Source organism: Scylla paramamosain, chromosome 5, assembly GCF_035594125.1.
Source record: "Scylla paramamosain isolate STU-SP2022 chromosome 5, ASM3559412v1, whole genome shotgun sequence".
Classification (NCBI taxonomy): Eukaryota; Metazoa; Arthropoda; class Malacostraca; order Decapoda; family Portunidae; genus Scylla; species Scylla paramamosain.
In genome coordinates, this window is record NC_087155.1 from 27,642,556 (window position 1) to 27,660,055 (window position 17,500).

At 42.7% G+C, this 17,500-nt stretch overlaps 1 protein-coding gene across 1 annotated transcript in view; it reads right to left on the minus strand.

Annotated features, from left to right (window-relative positions):
- Positions 1 to 8,621: 8,621 nt before the first annotated feature.
- LOC135100341 (glutamate receptor ionotropic, delta-1-like) overlaps positions 8,622 to 17,500 on the minus strand; it is a 10,106-nt gene continuing 1,227 nt past the window's right edge. Inside the window, exons 2-10 of the mRNA XM_064003171.1 lie at positions 17,491 to 17,500; positions 15,478 to 15,621; positions 15,299 to 15,389; positions 13,891 to 14,188; positions 13,171 to 13,388; positions 10,685 to 10,862; positions 10,459 to 10,558; positions 10,200 to 10,332; positions 8,622 to 9,318 (exon numbers count right to left, since the gene is read on the minus strand). The exon at positions 17,491 to 17,500 is cut by the window's right edge and continues 88 nt beyond it. Coding sequence (XP_063859241.1) covers positions 9,223 to 9,318; positions 10,200 to 10,332; positions 10,459 to 10,558; positions 10,685 to 10,862; positions 13,171 to 13,388; positions 13,891 to 14,188; positions 15,299 to 15,389; positions 15,478 to 15,621; positions 17,491 to 17,500 — 1,268 coding nt within the window. The 3' untranslated portion in view covers positions 8,622 to 9,222. The remainder of the gene's footprint in view (positions 9,319 to 10,199; positions 10,333 to 10,458; positions 10,559 to 10,684; positions 10,863 to 13,170; positions 13,389 to 13,890; positions 14,189 to 15,298; positions 15,390 to 15,477; positions 15,622 to 17,490) is intronic.

A 17,500-nucleotide genomic window follows, 5' to 3' on the forward strand; every position in this document is an offset into this window, starting at 1 on the left:
CAACTCTCCTCACTGGAGAACACACTGCATCCTCAACCGTGTCTTCACTGCCCACACGGTCACTCCAACTTGCCTGCTCCTGGCTCCCCAGAGCCGTCAGGTAACATCCATAAAACTGTTAAAATAAAAGTGCCACTTTCTCGACAAAAACAAGAGAAGCCTTCCGGTTGCTATTAATCAAACAATATGGTACTTCTGAGATGTGACCCGGCCAAGCCTGCCTCTCAGTGTCAGGCACAACAACACTATCACTCTGCATTCCTCCCGCCGACTAACCGATGACACAGAAATCACCGCAACGAGCTGACGGCTGCTCCTTCCCAGGCGCAACACACACATACCCGCACACGGAGAGAAACTCCCGCGCGTGGCCATCACAACACAACAAACCCCAGCTTCAACATGAGACTGGCCAACGTGCTTCTGGGCCAGCTCCACTGGTCCCAGGAACTGCTCCTGCTTGCAATCACTTCTCCAAAACGACCAAACATTTTCCTCACTCTCAACACCTCGGTTGTGTGATACGATCAGAACCACAGGCTTCTGGGAGGGCTGTCATTAATTTAGGGCAGTTAAATTTAAAGTGGCCAGTATTCTTAGTTATGACACATAGGATGGGAACTTTACAGTATCCGCGAGTGCGATGCTGCATGCTCCCAGTCTGTCTCCATCGAGGGCTGGTTGGAGACGCGTTGCCAACAGGGCTTACTCGCCCAGACTTATCACTTCTTACTTATTACTTATTACTAAAGCCACTACTATAACGTGGACTTCCTGAAAAACCGGCGCCTGCCGCGCCACCAGACAAACCGTCACTGTGCCCGCCAAACGTCACACTAATCCAACGAGGCACAGGCCGATGCGCCAACACTCATCTATCAACTCGACACAACCTTCCAGACAACTATCCCCTCTTCTTCAATGACACTCAACTATCCCCCTCTTCTACACTGAACATCCTCGGTCTGTCCTTTACTTATAATCTGAACTGTAAACTTCACATCTCATCTCTAGCTGAAACAGCTTCTATGAAGTTAGGTGTTCTGAGACGTCTCCGCCTGTTTTTCTCACCCCCCAGCTGCTAACTCTGTACAAGGGCCTTATCCGTCCATGTATGGAGTATGGTTCACATGTCTGGGGGCGTTCCACTCATACTGCTCTTCTAGACAGGGTGGAATCAAAAGCTTTTCGTCTCATCAACTCCTCTCCTCTAACTGACTGTCTTCAGCCTCTCTCTCACCGCCGCAATATTGCATCTCTAGCTGACTTCTACCGCTATTTTTATGCTAACTGCTCTTCTGATCTTGCTAACTGCATGCCTCCCCTCCTCCCGCGGCCTCGCTGCACAAGATTTTCTTCTTTCTCTCACCCTTATTCTGTCCATCTCTCTAATGCAAGAGTTAACCAGTATTCTCAATCATTCATCCCTTTCTCTGGTAAACTCTGAACTCCCTGTGTGCTTCTGTATTTCCACCTTCTTATGACTTGAATTCCTTCAAGAGGGAGGTTTCAAGACACTTATTCATCAATTTTTGACCACTGCTTTGACCCTTTTATGGGACTGGAATTTCAGTGGGGATATATTTTTATTGGATTTTTGTTGCCCTTGGCCAGTGTCCCTCCTACATAAAAAAAAAAAAAAAACACGTGGTCATCTGCCCTCGTGGCTACCTCCTTTAAGGTTTTAATATATTTTCTCACGGAGTAGCGGTACAATCTCTTTCTCGCCCACATTAACAAACTGCTCCATCACCACGAGCTCCTCTAACTCACGGAAGGAGGTGACACGCTCACTACCTATCCACCTTTCAAGCACCTCCTCGAGGTAGCGAGCTCAATCAAGTTATGAATCACTAGGCTTTTTCTTCCCTCCACGGAACTGCAACATATAAGCCTCAGGCAGTGGTTCGTAGGCTCTAAGAATGTCAGCTCACCAGCTAATTCCTCATAATCCTCCAGGTGTTCCACTATCATTAACTTCAAGAGCCTTGCCCTTCAACATATTAGCAACAAGGCCATCCCGTCTCTACTGAGGCCAATCAAATTCGGTTGCCTACTTCTCAAACCTCCTGAACCATTCTGTCACCTTTTTCTCATCAAACTCAGGTATCTTAACTTCAAACTCCTCACCATCTGGCTCTTTACTGTGTCTTCCCTCACTCCTCCTCTCCTGAAGCCATGAGGTGATTTACCTTCTATCCGAGTCTTCTCCAACTCAAATATCCTATTCTTTTCAGCCTCCTCCCTCTCATATATTTTCACCTCCGCCTCAAGTAACATTATTTCCTTCTCCCTCTCGGCCTCAAGCCTTTTAGCCTACCTCTCGGCCTCAAACCTCTTGGTTTTTCTAGCCTCCTCAACCATCAATCTCCTTTCCTCTGCTTCCAGTTTCATTCTCCTTATCTCCAGCTTAAATCTCAACTCCTCAGACATTCCTTCTGTCTGGGAAAATCCACCAGTACTGTGTGTAGGACTGGCTCGGCCACGGACGCTACTTGCGAGACTCTGTGGCCTAACACCAAACTGTGTCAAATCTACACTGCCACTGCCAACAGAAGCAGGGGACTCGGATCGCGAGCCACTCCTGCTACCAGACTTTCCCTCCATGGTGTAAACTGGGTGCGGGCACACAAGGCACAACGAAGAGAATAACAAGCAATTGTCTCCCCCACGTGGCTATGAGGCTTCCAGCTATCCTGGCGAGATGGCCAATTTCTGTTACGACTCAGATTCCGCCCCACTCACTGCTGCCTTTACCTCTGCTAGCTTACCTAAATTACCACTTAAGTAATCTAATGCGGGGCCCAAATATGGGTTTACAGGGTCCTTTTGGTCTCCAGCAACCCTTAAACAGATGGTCATAACACCAGGTTCAGCCACCCTTCATGGCTGCCACTAACTTGGATCATCCTCCCTATACTGCCTCCTGCACAGCGTAGTGCAGGGCCCACATTCACCTACACAGGGTCTTTCTGGGCTCCTGTGGTGAATTAAATAATGAAGTCCCCACTCCGTCTTTGCCCACGCACGGAGAAAGGACAAGCAATCGCCTTAACAGACACTGCACACGTCCCACTTGCTGGGAAAGAATCATTTAACCACGTTCTAGCAGGCACAACTGTAACAAGGGACAAATGGCTATGAGGATAGTAATATTCTATGAGCTACCGCCCTCTAGAAACAACAACAAAACCACCCACGCTCACAGAATATTACCTCCTCTTATTGAGCACTACCATATACAGCCTCCCAGAAGACACCCCAATACCACCTAGAAACGGCAAGGCTCGGGTAGGGAGTAAAGTTTACTGCACATCAGAGAAACTATAATTCTCTGCGTCCAAAGCTCTTAAAAGAACTTGTGGCAGAACGCCTCATCTGCCTCACATTACATTCTCCGCTCCTTTTCCTTAGGACCTGACCTAGCCTGTCCACAGGCCAGTCATGTGAGCTCAAGTGAGATCAAGCCTCACTCCTTTGTTAGTAGCTGTGCCTCGGCTGGGTGGGCTCCCAGGTCCCAACTGACCTGAGCCGACAAGCTAAGCAACTACCACAACATCAGTAGTCCTTGTCCAGCCAGACTCGGCTCCTGGTGACTCACTTTATTTATATTGTACAGTTATATTATATCAATATTCGGCAGCAATTCTGTACAGTCGTGTTTCCTTGGCGACCGCCTCTGCACATTATTAGAAGAAGAAGGAGATTTATCTAGTACATAAAAATGGTGGCCGTGGTGGAAGGAGTCGACGTTACCAGTCCTCCATGCTCACGCGTCCTGCTCGTCGCCAGCTACTCCAGCTACCTTCATCGCCTCTGGGTTACCTGCTAAGCCGTCACCAACGCATTTTTACTAAAACATCACTGACGCAGACTGTTACTGCTATGTACGCTACTGTCTACGATCCTTTCTTCAGCTGCTTTCCAGGCCTCTTTCAAGCTTTTGCCAATCTTGCCCTACCAGCCTGTGCCCTACGACTTCAAGCGTCACCGACGCCGTCTCCATTTGAAGTCTGGACTTTTCAAACCGTCACCAACGCAACTTGACTGCTTTTGTGCTGATCCTGTCCTTCCAAGACACTTTGGATTTCGTGCCATCAGTCTTCTGTTGCAAACTGTGGTGTCTTCTTGTGGCTGTCTCTGCACCCAACGCGGACCACGCACCCAACACACTCGACGAAGATTATAATTGCCATCATGTGTTATTTGTGCAGCCTTATGATTTTTGCAGTATATTGTTGCTATTTTGCAATTTATCTGGCATGGAAACGCCTTGTTCTCTTGTTTTATGGCCTCTAGTGTTGTCCTAGTGTTTTTCTTGGCCTGTAATTCGCTGTGCTGACGTCACAGCTAGTGTGAGTTTTGTGATTCGCCAGTGTGTTCTCTCTTCTAACGTCACTGCTATGTAAGTTTTGTGATTCGCCAGTGCGTACTCACTGTTCTGACGTCATTGTTCTGTGAACCTTGCGACTGGCTACAGTGCATACATCACGTCTCTTACGCAGATAAGCGCCTATTTTTTATGTAAATCATGTGCTTCAATGTGCCTGCACCGCCCCATATGCTTTGTTCGCTGCGAGGACACCACGAGAAGGGCGGTCGAGCAGTGTGGGGAGACGCCTCGTCAGCCTCACATTCCGTTCTCCGCGCCCTTTCCTTGGGACCTGACCCAGCCTCTGTCCGCCAGCCAACCACGTGGACTCGAGTGAAGTCAAGCCTCAGTCCTTTGTTAGCAGCTGTGTCTCGGCCGGGTGGGCACCCAGGACCTCACGAGCCGCCTATCTTTCTGGCCGCGTGACCTCCCTTCACCTCACGAGTCCCAGATGACCTGAGCCAGCAGGCCCAGCAAACACCCCAGCATCAGGAGTCCTCATCCAGCCAGCCTCAGAGCTGGACGAGCGGTTCTTGGCGACTCTACTTTATCTATATTGTACACTTTTATTATATTAATATACGGCAGCAGTTCTTCACAATCGTGTTTCCTTGGCCACCATCTCTACACAATACTAGAAGAAGCAGATTTATCTAGTACAAACTATAAAGCCCAGTAGCATTTAACAGTGCAGCAAGAAGATACACTAAACACAGGACAACGGACAGGGACGGAAGAGGGGACTCGCTGTCACCATGAGTCTTGCTGGCCCTCTCTTTGTCTCAGTGCTGTGTGCGATACTTACCGTCTTGTTACTAACCAATCACGAAGTCCATGCAAAGTTTTCTCAACAAGTAAATTTCTCAAAGGATGCTCCCCAAAATATGTGGGCTTACCGAGGGTTAGATTTATATATATATATATATATATATATATATATATATATATATATATATATATATATATATATATATATATATATATATATATATATATATATATAGGAGGAACACTGGCCAAGGGCAACAAAAATCCAATAAAAAAAAAAAACCCACTGAGATGCCAATTCCAGAAAAGGGTCCAAGCGATAGTCAAAAATTGAAGAATAAGTGTCTTGAAATCTCCCTCTTGAAGGAATTCAAGTCATAGGAAGGTGGAAATACAGAAGCAGGCAGGGAGTTCCAGAGTTTACAAGAGAAAGGGATTAATGATTGAGAATACTGGTTAACTCTTGCATTAGAGAGGTGGGCAGAATAGGGGTGAAAAAAGAAGAGTCTTGTGCTACGAGGCCGCGGGAGGAAAGAAGGCATGCAGTTAGCAAGGTCAGAGGAGCAGTTGGCTTGAATATAGCGATAGAACATAGCTAGAGATGCAACATTGCGGCGATGAGAACGAGACTGAAGACAGTCAGTTAGAGAAGAAAAGGTGATAAGACGAAAAGATTTTGATTCCACCCTGTCTAAAAGAACAGTATGAGTGGAACTTTCCCCCTCCCCCAAGACATGTGAAGCATACTCCATACATGGACGGACCCTTCTACATAGTGAGCAGCTGGGGGGTTGAGAAAAACTGGCGATGTCTTAGAACGCCTAACTTCATAGAAGCTTTTTTTAGCCAGAGCTAAGATGTGAAGTTTCCAGTTCAGATTATATGTGAAAGACAGGCCGAGGATGTTCAGTGTAGAAGATGGGGACAGTTGAGTGTCATTGAAGAAGAGGGGATAGTTGTCTGGAAGGTTGTGTCGAGTTGATAGATGGAGGAATTGAGTTTTTGAGGCATTAAACAATACCAAGTTTACTCTGCCCAATCAGAAATTTTAGAAAGATCAGAAGTCAGATTTTCTGTGGCTTCCCTGCGTGAAATGTTTACTTCCTGAAGTGTTGGACGTCTATGGAAAGACATGAAAAAGTGCAGGGTGGTATCATTAGCATAGGAGTGGATAAGACAGGAAGTTTGGTTTAGAAGATCATTGTGAATAATAAGAAGAGAGTGGATGACAGGAAAGAACCCCGAGGAATGCCACTGTTAATAGATTTAGGAGAAGAACAGTGACCGTCTACCACAGTACCAATAGAACGGTCAGAAAGGAAACTTGAGATGAAGTTACAGGCAGAAGGATAAAAGCCGTACAAGGGTAGTTTGGAAATCAGAGCTTTGTACCAGACTCTATCAGAAGGCAATATGAAAAGTTCACCAAAAATCTCTAAAAGAGGATGACCAAGACTCAGGAAGGAAAGCCAGAAGATCACTAGTAGAGCAGCCTTGACGAAACCCATACTGGCGATCAGATAGAAGGTTGTGAAGTGATAGATGTTTAAGAATCTTCCTGTTGATGATAGATTCAAAAACTTTAGATAGGCAGGAAATTCAAGCAACAGGACGGTAGTTTGAGGGATTAGAACGATAACCTTTTTTAGGAACAAGCTGAATGTAGGCAATCTTCCAGCAAGAAGGAAAGGTAGATGTTGACAGACAGAGTTCAAAGAGTTTGACTAGGCAAGGTGCAAGCACGGAGGCACAGTTTCGGAGAACGGTAGGAGGGACCCCATTAGGTCCATAACCCTTCCAAGGGTTTAGGCCAGCGAGGAAATGGAAAACATCATTGCGAAGAATTTTAATAGGTAGCATGAAGTAGTCAGAGGGTGGAGGAGAGGGAGGAACAAGCCCTTAATCGAGTTTTTAGTAAAGGTTTCAGCTTTAGAGATAGATGTGATGGGAGAGGTGCCATCTGGTTGAAATAAAGGAGGGAAAGAAGAAGGAGCAAAGTTATTGAAAATATGTTTGCCTAGATGCCAGAAGTCACGAGGGGAGTTAGATCTTGAAAGATTTTGACACTTTCTATTAATGAAGGAGTTTTTGGTTAGTTGGAGAACAGACTTGGCATGGTTCCGCGCAGAAATATAAAGTGCACGAGATTCTGGTGATGGAAGACTTAAATACCTTTTGTGGGCCACTATCTATCATATATAACATGAGAACAAGCTATGCTAAACCAAGGTTTGGGAGGTTTAGATCGAGAAAAAGAGTGAAGAATATACGCCTCCATGCCAGACACTATCACCTCTGTTATGCCCTCGGCATACAAAGACGGGTCTCTGACATGGAAGCAGTAGTCATTCCAAGGAAAAACAACAAAATATCTCCTTAGGTCCCCCCTGACTAACAGAGACAAAATGCCAGAGGCACTTCCGCTTAGGGGAACCCTGAGGAGGGACTGGAGCGATAGGACAAGATACAGATATGAGATTGTGATTGGAGGAGCCCAACGGAGAAGAAAGGGTGACAGCATAAACAGAAGTATTAGAGGTCAGAAAAAGGTCAAGAATGTTGAGCGTATCTCAAAGACAGTCATGCAGGAATGCGAGTAGGGTGTGGCACCAATTGCTCTAGGTCGAGGAGGATAGCAAAGATAAATGCTAGTTCACCAGAATAGTCAGTGAAGGGAGAGGGAAGCCAAAGCTGGTGGTGAACATTGAAGTCTTCGAGAATGGAGATCTCTGCAAAAGGGAAGAGAGTCTGAATGTGCTCCACTTTGGAAGTTAAGTAGTCAAAGAATTTCTTATAGTCAGAAGAATTAGGTGAGAGGTATACAGGACAGATAAAATTAGTTTGAGAGTGACTCTGTAGTGTAGCCAGATGGTGGAAAAATCGGAAGATTGAAGAGCGTGGGCACGAGAGCAGGCTAAGTCGTTGCGCACATAAACGCAACATCCAGCTTTGGATTGAAAATGAGGATAGAGAAAGTAGGGGGAAACAGAAAAGGGGCTGCTGTCATTTGCTTCAGACACCTGTGTTTCAGTGGGGAAAAGAAGATGAAGCTTAGAAGAGACAGGGGGTGTTCTACAGTCTGAAAATTGGATCTAAGACCACGAATGTTGTAGAAGTCAATGAAGAAAAAGTCGTTATCAGAAGAGCAGTCCGACTTGGAGACATTTGTGATCCCCTCCGCAGATGAGGACTCCGAGGTTGGTGTAGGAGTCGCCATGATCATTTTTAATTTTTGAGTGAAGGATGTGTGTGTGTTATTAGGTGACTGTAGTTTTGTGTGGAGGAAGAGAGTTGTCTTTAGAGGGCAGGCTGTGACTGCACCCTTGTGTTGTGAGACACAAAGGGAAACGTTCATTGAGGTCACAGCTGGGTTTAATGATAAGTTCACAACCTCCCCTGATCCAGTGCTTTAGATCTCACTGGCAGTAATTATCGTTTCGGCAGGTGTCTACGGCCTCCTCCATGTACGAATAGACATTGATACTGAAGGTAATTTAATTATTTCATCGTTGAACATATATTTTGTGATCAAACCTATCAAATAATTTTGTAATACATAAAATTACATCTGCAAATGTACTGAGAATTATATCCTTCCGCGTTTGTGCTTACTCTTCAATATGATGCTAAGGTTTACACTTGTGAATACAGGTACGTGGTACCCAGTGGCACTGGCACGTCTTTCTTCCTCTGTACTGAAACCAGTCTCCGTCTCACTGCAACACTCCTTGGTATTCAACTCTTTTGCATCATATCAACATTTAAATAGATTATTGTATCTCGAAGAATATTTTATTTAACGTAATTCAACGTATTCAACGTACACAATGGTCATGACAACTAACATCGGCAGTTGACCGCTGGGCGGAACTCATATCCAGTCACCAAGGCAAGACAACGATTATCTGACATTTGCTTGCAACTTTAAAGAGAATATGTGACTATTGAGAAGAGAAGATTAATGTAAGCACGAAGTAACGTGATGAAATGACAGGAGTGCGCGCCAAACACTGCCAAGTGTGGAGGCTGCAGGCTGGTGCATCACCTCGGACGAGGAGGACAAGTTGAACTACACGGCTTCTTCATGGTTTGCTTGTTGGCTTCGGGGGAACGCTCAGCTCCAGACAGAAGACATTCGCTGCCAACAGCATTCCTGTCCCGAGCACTAAGAACAACCCCTGCAAGAATAAGGAAATCACCTTTGTAATCAGGCAGCCGTAAATTTTGGCACTGATAGAGATGCCTTGTAGGTTTGCACCTGGGGACTTACATCACAGAAGATGAAGAGATTAAATGAAGAACACGAGAATCAAAGAAGGGACTTCGGAAAATTAAAAATATACTTAACAACAGGCACATATCGGTAAGAATAAGAAGAGCACTTAAAACTTATGCATGGTCGGTATTGCTGTATGGAGCAGAAGCAAGGACCGTAGGACCGTAAATAGACACATGGAGAAGAAGTTAGAAACATTTGAAATGTGGTGCTGGCAAAGGATTTTGAAAATATCTTGAACAGAGACGAAAACAAACGAAGATATAAGGAGAATGCACGTTGGAAGAGAACCACTAATAAATGTGAGAATAAAGCAAATGAGATTTATAGGACATGTAATGAGAAGAGGAAAGATAGAGGACCTAAGTTTAAGACGAAGAATCTCAGGTAGAAGAGCAAGAGGCGGACAAAGCGAAAAGTGCATGTATGGAATGACAAGAACAGTGGGAAATGGAAGCAAGGCTGCAAATCTGCTACAGATGATCAGAGAGAGAGAGAGAGAGAGAGAGAGAGAGAGAGAGAGAGAGAGAGGCGGCATTCCATGATTGCTATCGTCTATAGGGGCAGGACATCTCGGTAAGGTAAGGGATGTATTAAACACTTGATCAATAAGACTTTACTAGAGGGTTTGTTGTAAAGCGAGTGACGGCACGATTTACAAACAAGTGTCGTAAGTGCCTTGATTAATTTGACTTCTGTTAAGCTAGTTTACCTGTCAAACTCACGTATCACACTTTACATCAACCAACAAAACTGCGACCGTGGCCGAGACGAGCAAATTACCCAGAGGTTGGCGAGGGACAGCGGCTCCCTCACCAAGATGATGGAGGGCGAGAATTGGCAGTTGCTGCGGTATGCATGGAGTTCGTTGTTCATCCAGTGCTCAAACAACCCGGATTCCACAATCGCTCTTATCCTGCCAGCACCATCAACAAAATATCAGCGTTAGTTTTCCTCCTTTATTGTTAATAAAGAATCAAACCAGTCATGCAGAAATTAACAGAATCGCATATCTAGAAAAACCTTTGTCATAAGGACGAACCTGTGGTCGACGGCTGGCAACAAGGGATTGCCTTTTTCCACGATCACGTGGTTCCAAGTAGAGAACATCATCTGTCTTGACTTGTAGAAGTCACACGTTTCTGAAGTCATAACGAGCAGCGCATTAAACATGACTTCTTAACCATGTTCTCTCACTATTGAGCATACATTTAGAGCACAGACATTGAAACACACTGGGATTCCTCGTCTCGCCTTCCTGTTCTCACTTGTTTTGAGGAAGCTGTCAGCCATCAGGAGATCAAGAGAAAAGGTAGAATCTATGAGGGAGTAGCCTCCATGACGCACGTAATTTTCAACCATTGAATGTAAATCTGAAGCCTCGTAAATCCCACGACCCACTTTATCCAGGTCGTGTAGTTCTCGGAACTCTCCTGATTCCATTTTCTGTAGAAATAATACAAAGCGTCTTATATTGGCTTCTCGTTCTTCATTAAGGGGAAACTCAGCCTGTTACATTTGTACGATTTAGAACATATAGGTAGACAATGCACGGAGCAACACCTTAACAGAATGGAATGAGAACCACGAAGCGCACACACACACACACACACACACACACACACCGCGTGTGTTAACACGCCCGGCTCACAACCAAGAAAGCCCGGTTTCGAATCCCGGGCACGGCCAGGCAAATGGCCGAGCCTCTTAATGTGTAGCCCTTGTTCACCTAATAGCAAGTAGCTTCGGGATGTAACCCGAGGGGGTTTTGACCTCGCTGTCCCGGTGTGTGGTGTGTCAGTGGTCTCAGTCCTACCCAAAGATCGGTCACTATGAGCTCTGAGCTCTTCCCGTAGGTGAATCACACACGAGCGTGCGCGCGAACAACATAACCTATTATTCAAGAAACTTGTAGAGAAAATATTATACAAAAGGCACTTGTCTTCCAGCACTTAGGACTGTGTAAGTGTCATGGAACAAAATAGCAATTAGGAAAAAAAAAAAAAAGAAGAAGACAATACTATCCAAATAATAATAATCCCGTGAAATATTTTTATAGCCTAAAGGAACGGTCATGAATATAAAAATTTACTTTCTAAATGTAAAGAAAATTTTGTATATACTTCTGAAATCAGTAAAACTTTAGAACAAGAAAAGTAGATTAAACAATAAGCTACAAATTGTAAAATTAGCTGTTGATATTTGGAGATGGCGCGTTTACAAGGCAAATGGAAAATAACCATATTCCCGAGATTCTCCTTGGCAAGTCACATGACAAATCCCAATCACAAAATATTGAAGATTAAGAGAAAATATGCCAGAACTCATAATATTATGTATTACGAGGGAAATTCTTTGTTAATATTTAGATACAAAAATTATTGATAGACTGTTAGAATCCAGAAGTGCGTGGGGCCATTACAAAAAATGTTCAAGAATAATTTGTGAATGTAGAAGGGGTCTAAACTATTAAGAATATTGCAAAAACTATGTCTCATAGTTAGGCGGAGGACTAGTTCCGGGTATGTACGACGGCCATTATACAAGAATGGACGCGAGATTTCGGTGTCAGAGACTGATTGACATCGTTGTCCACAGGTACGTTCGCCAGGGCCCGAAACCTGCCATGTTTGAAGGTTTTGTTCATATGAAAATAACCATTTTTATGCCTATATGTTTTAATTATTTGTGAGAGACTGATTGATATCGTCGTTCACAGAGAGAAGGATGTAAAATTTCCTTTGCCAGTTATATATATATATATATATATATATATATATATATATATATATATATATATATATATATATATATATATATATATATATATATATATATATATATATATAATTTTTTTTTTTTTTTTCCAGGGGGTAGGAATCAACATTTAGGATGTAAACAGATTAGGATAAATTGTCATTGATAAGGCAGTAGTCAAACAACAGTGATACACACACAATTGAATGTACTCATAACACCTAAACAATTAGGATATTTTCTATCAAAAATTAAGGTAAACCCTTGTGGTACCAATTAATTGTTATAACACATTCATTTAAATTTTATTATTATGAACTAATTATTTATTATTGTTCCCGGTATAGGAGGTCTCACAACTCCAAGGTAACAGAACTAATTTCTATAAATATCATTATGAATCAGAAGAGAGAAAAATAATATGAAAACTTTATTTGTTATTTAAAACCTAAATCAATAAAACTCAATCTGGTTCCAGCGCCTTACAGACCTCCGGTTAAAACGTTACCATATAAAGCAAGGTAAAAATTATTTGGCAGAAACCATGACTGGTGCCAGCTAATCAAGTACTTATATATATATATATATATATATATATATATATATATATATATATATATATATATATATATATATATATATATATATATATATATATATATATATATATATATATATATATATATATATATATATATATATATATATATATATATATATATATATATATATATATATAAATCAAAACTGAATTGAACAATAAGCTAAATCAAAGTAAAAGTGATTCAATACCAACTTTAAATATATATCCTAAAATTTAATTAAACCTTTTTATTAAAGCAGATAGAAAAACAGAAATCTATATTGACAACCTAACCCCCCCAAAAAAAAGTGACATAAATAGCAAGGAGGCGATTCATTAAGAACTGGTTAAAAGAGGCATAGAGAACTTCATTAACTAATAATATTGAGTATTATTCGCTACCTCACAACTTACCGATATTCTTTCCACAAAATAAGTCATAGGAATCTTGATGACAGTCACGGAAGGATCGTCAAGTAGACTCCTCAGAGTCTGGATGGGTTGTGGAATGTATCTCACCGCCAGTAAGGAGGTGAGGTTGCCCGTGTAGCTCCAGAACACCACGGCCGCCACCACCACCCACGACCCCAACATTACCACCCCGCCTTGTCCAAGCACAACGCCCGTCAGACCTTAGAAATTGATAGCCATCAACATGCTAAACAAGAGAAGCAACTATTTGCAGGGCTACCCCAAACAAGATGCCCTAAGCAGGATCACGAGATATGGTTTAACTATTGCGGATAGACCTTGTCCTGCAACGGACTTATAGGCTGGTGTTGGTGCCACTATTGTTGTTGCTGCTAATGGTGACGATGATGAATTTCACTATCTATCTATCTATCTATCTATCTATCTATCTATCTATACATATATATATATATATATATATATATATATATATATATATATATATATATATATATATATATATATATATATATATATATATATATATATGGGCACATGGCAAAACACATAAACAAAACAAAGAGAGAAGAGCAGCAGGGCTTCGCCACTGTCTGCTTTAATACAAAAGACCATCCATAGAGAAGTACTCAACATTCAGTAGGTCTCTTTCCATCATAATTATTCTAGATCTCGCCGCCTTCCTCGCCCACAACGTAAACCAACCTTGGTTAAGGAAGACCCGCACGTTCTGCAGAAACACTTCTCCTGTCCAGGTCAGGGAAACAGAGGCTCCAGGTCGGCGCCCCACCAGCAGTGTGGCCAGCCACACCACCGCCAGGGCCGCCGCCACCGTACCCCACACTGTCCCCGTCAGTGGGAACAGGAACCCCCACGGGTTGATTTCAGGGGTGCCCTTCCTGGATAGAATCGATGGAGCTTCGAAACAAATAAGTGTAGAAAAATCCACGGCTTTTGTCCTGCTGTAGATCATTCCAAATGGGCCGAGACCGAGGTCGACTTCCTGTTTACAAGAAATTGAGAGTAAAAATGAAAAATGCAAATGTACTAAAATTTCTTTCTTTTTTTTTTTCTTAATCAAGAAAACCACATAGTTAATTCTTTAGACTGATCTCAGGAATTTAGAAAAAGCAAGGGTAATTGTTAAGAGTACGCTCGCAGCACTGTTTCCTACACCCTACAATCTTGGGGACCTGGTGGGAAAGCGGGGCTTTCCGGTGGGGAAAGCTAAAACAAGGTCAAATATCTCCTCTTAACAAAAATAAGTAGAAAACTACTGCCCTGCTGTTGTGATGGCCGCCATGTTGTTGCTCAAAAAAAAAAAAAATCTCCAGAAATCTGTAGTCAAAATCTACAGAAACCGGAAGTCCCCATTAGGGGCACTAACCTAACCTAGCATTACCTTACCTAACCTAACCTAACCTAAATTACCTAATTTTAAACAAAATGAAATGCGGCCAAGTAGAATGTATTGAAGCGTTGCCAACGATACCTCGATGTGAAGGTACGTTGAAGTGTGCGTTATATTAAGCTTTTGCAAAATTTAATTCTAGTGTCCCTAATGAGGATCCATGGCGGGCAAAATCCCACGTTAGGTTAGGTTAGGTAAGGTTAGGTTATGTTAGGTTAGGTAATGTTAGGTTAGGTTAAGTAATGCTAGTTAAGATTAGTGTCACTGAGGAGTACTTCAGATTTCTGGAGATTTTGACTACAGATTTCTGGAGATTTTTTCGATCAACAATATGGCGGCCATCACAACAGCAGTGGCAGTAGCTCTCTACTTGTTTTTGGTTTTAAGAGGCGATATTTGGCCATATTTTAACTTTCCGCACCCGAAAAACCCGCTTTCCCACCAGGTCCCCACGATCGTACGGGATGGTAGCCGAAAACGATAGGAAATAAGGCAGCGAGCGTACTCTTAATAATTACCAAAGCAAGTGACGAGGATGAATTATCCAAAATCTAGGTGATTTGCTTAAACGTCGAAAACATGAGTATTCAGCGTGACGCTGTATTAGCCATCACCATCTTAATGGATACCAGTATGTAACAAGAACATCACCAGCAAAGAAAACTTCCGTAATTTTATGCGGACAGGCACACAGCCTCTCACCTGGCGGACCACCTGGCCTATCATGCCCGTCCAGGAACCATTAGGCAGCTGGGAACCCCAAACAGCATCTGGCGGCGACACCACCCTGCACCTGCACACACAGTAGCGACTTCATCAATTCCTCGCAATTTACTCTTAAATATTACTGAACAATCATTGTACTTGTAAATATTTCTTACGTGAAGTTGAGTGTGTGAGCAAGAACAGCGAGTATGGCTCCCATGGGTCCTGACACCCTCTGGCAACCTTCCCCTCCCGGAGCCACGATAGTATATGGCCGCCAGTGCTCAGCCGTCACCGTGACTACCGCCCCTCTGGGAAACCTGTCGTATGGCAACTGAGTCAGTACAGCAGACTTTGCAGCAACAAGACGTGTTCCACCGCTCTGCCCTCCATCAAGCTTCTACCTGCCCGACTACCGTAGCTTTAGGGCTGTGCAGTCCGGCCTGCTCAGAAGCACACCTAAGGTTCGAGAGCACTGCTGCCACCACCTGTCTTTTTTGTTTACTGGTGTATCAGGGATCTCCCTGTCCGGTGAGTGCTCGCCCATGTGGTGTTCCAATCCTCTCATTCCCCTCCTTGTCCCCTTCTATATCCGCTTCCAAACTACCTAGCTAATAACCCAGAACACACAGAACAAACAGAGGAACAGACGCAGTTTTAGCCATCACTACAGAAAAAATAGTCCTCGCACAAGGTAACAAAGAACAATGTTGCCTAGTATTGAGAGACGTGTCCAAAGCTTTTGACAAAGTTTGGCACAATGGCCTGAAATATAAAATCAATAACACTGGTATACCCCACATCTTATCAAAAACACCATACAGCTTCCTACACAACAGAACAGCACGCATCTCCCTCCCCCAGCTTCACAGGACCACCATTCGAAATCCACAGCGGAGTGCCACAAGGAAGCTCCATATCCCCTACACTCTACGCACTCTACACCCACGATCTCCCCGCTCCTTCACCTGGCCGTACATACGTAACATACGCCGATGATATAACTCAACCCGGCAAATCAAGAAGGATGCTATCGAGGAAAATATAAAGAGAAATTACCTGAATTAACCAATATGAAAGAAAATGGAAGATCAAATTCACTGTTATCCCCCTTGCAATAAAAAAAAATAAATAAATAAGGAATAAAAACATACCCAATAACTATTAACGGCACAAATATACAATATTCAAATAAAGGCAAAATCCTGGGATTGAACATAAACACTAGAGGACTACACCCTCACATAGCACACACAAAACGATCAGCAACAGCAGCACTAACATTAATAAAAAGATTCCACAAACTAAACACTAAAATAAAAACACACCTAGTCAAAGCCTATGTCTTACCCATCATTACTTACCCCGCTTACCTCCTTTGCGCCATGACAAACATAACCATACTATCCCTGCAGAAAATTCAAAACAAGGCCTTCAGGTTTGCCTACAACGAATGCTACCCATACACAAAAACAACTGAAGAAATGCAACAACTCTAGCTTGTTCTCTCCGTTCTTGTATCTGGGATGAGTTTATCTTCATTAAAATCATTCCTTCAATTTATCGCGTGAGGGAACTGCGTACCTGGATGCTTACCCAACACTTCAGATTATGATGCTCTCAGTAATTAGTAATTCAATTATTTTGGCTACCTCTGCACAGACTCTACTCTGCATAGTCAACTTGTGGTGTTTGCCACAGCCTTCCAAACACATTCCGACTGCTACATCTCACCTCCTCAGTGATAGGTATTAATAGGTATACGAGTAAGAACATAACAGCGCGTAAAAACGGGTACAGAATGGATTTAAACCACGAGATCATAATGTTTACTGAACCTGAATAATATGTAAATAATTGTGTGTCAAACGGCCATACAGAATCTTATTCACCTTACTTGACTATATGACTCATATGATATCATATGTTTGACTATCTTTTATTTATATCGTAAATAACAAAGATGTATAGCACATTATATATATATATATATATATATATATATATATATATATATATATATATATATATATATATATATATATATATATATATATATATATATATACGAGTATATATATATATATATATATATATATATATCAGTTCATACGCTGACTTATCCGATAAAACCACCCACCCAGTGAGATCACCATCACACCCCAGCTGATAGAAGACCGTTGTGTTACCTGAAGCCGG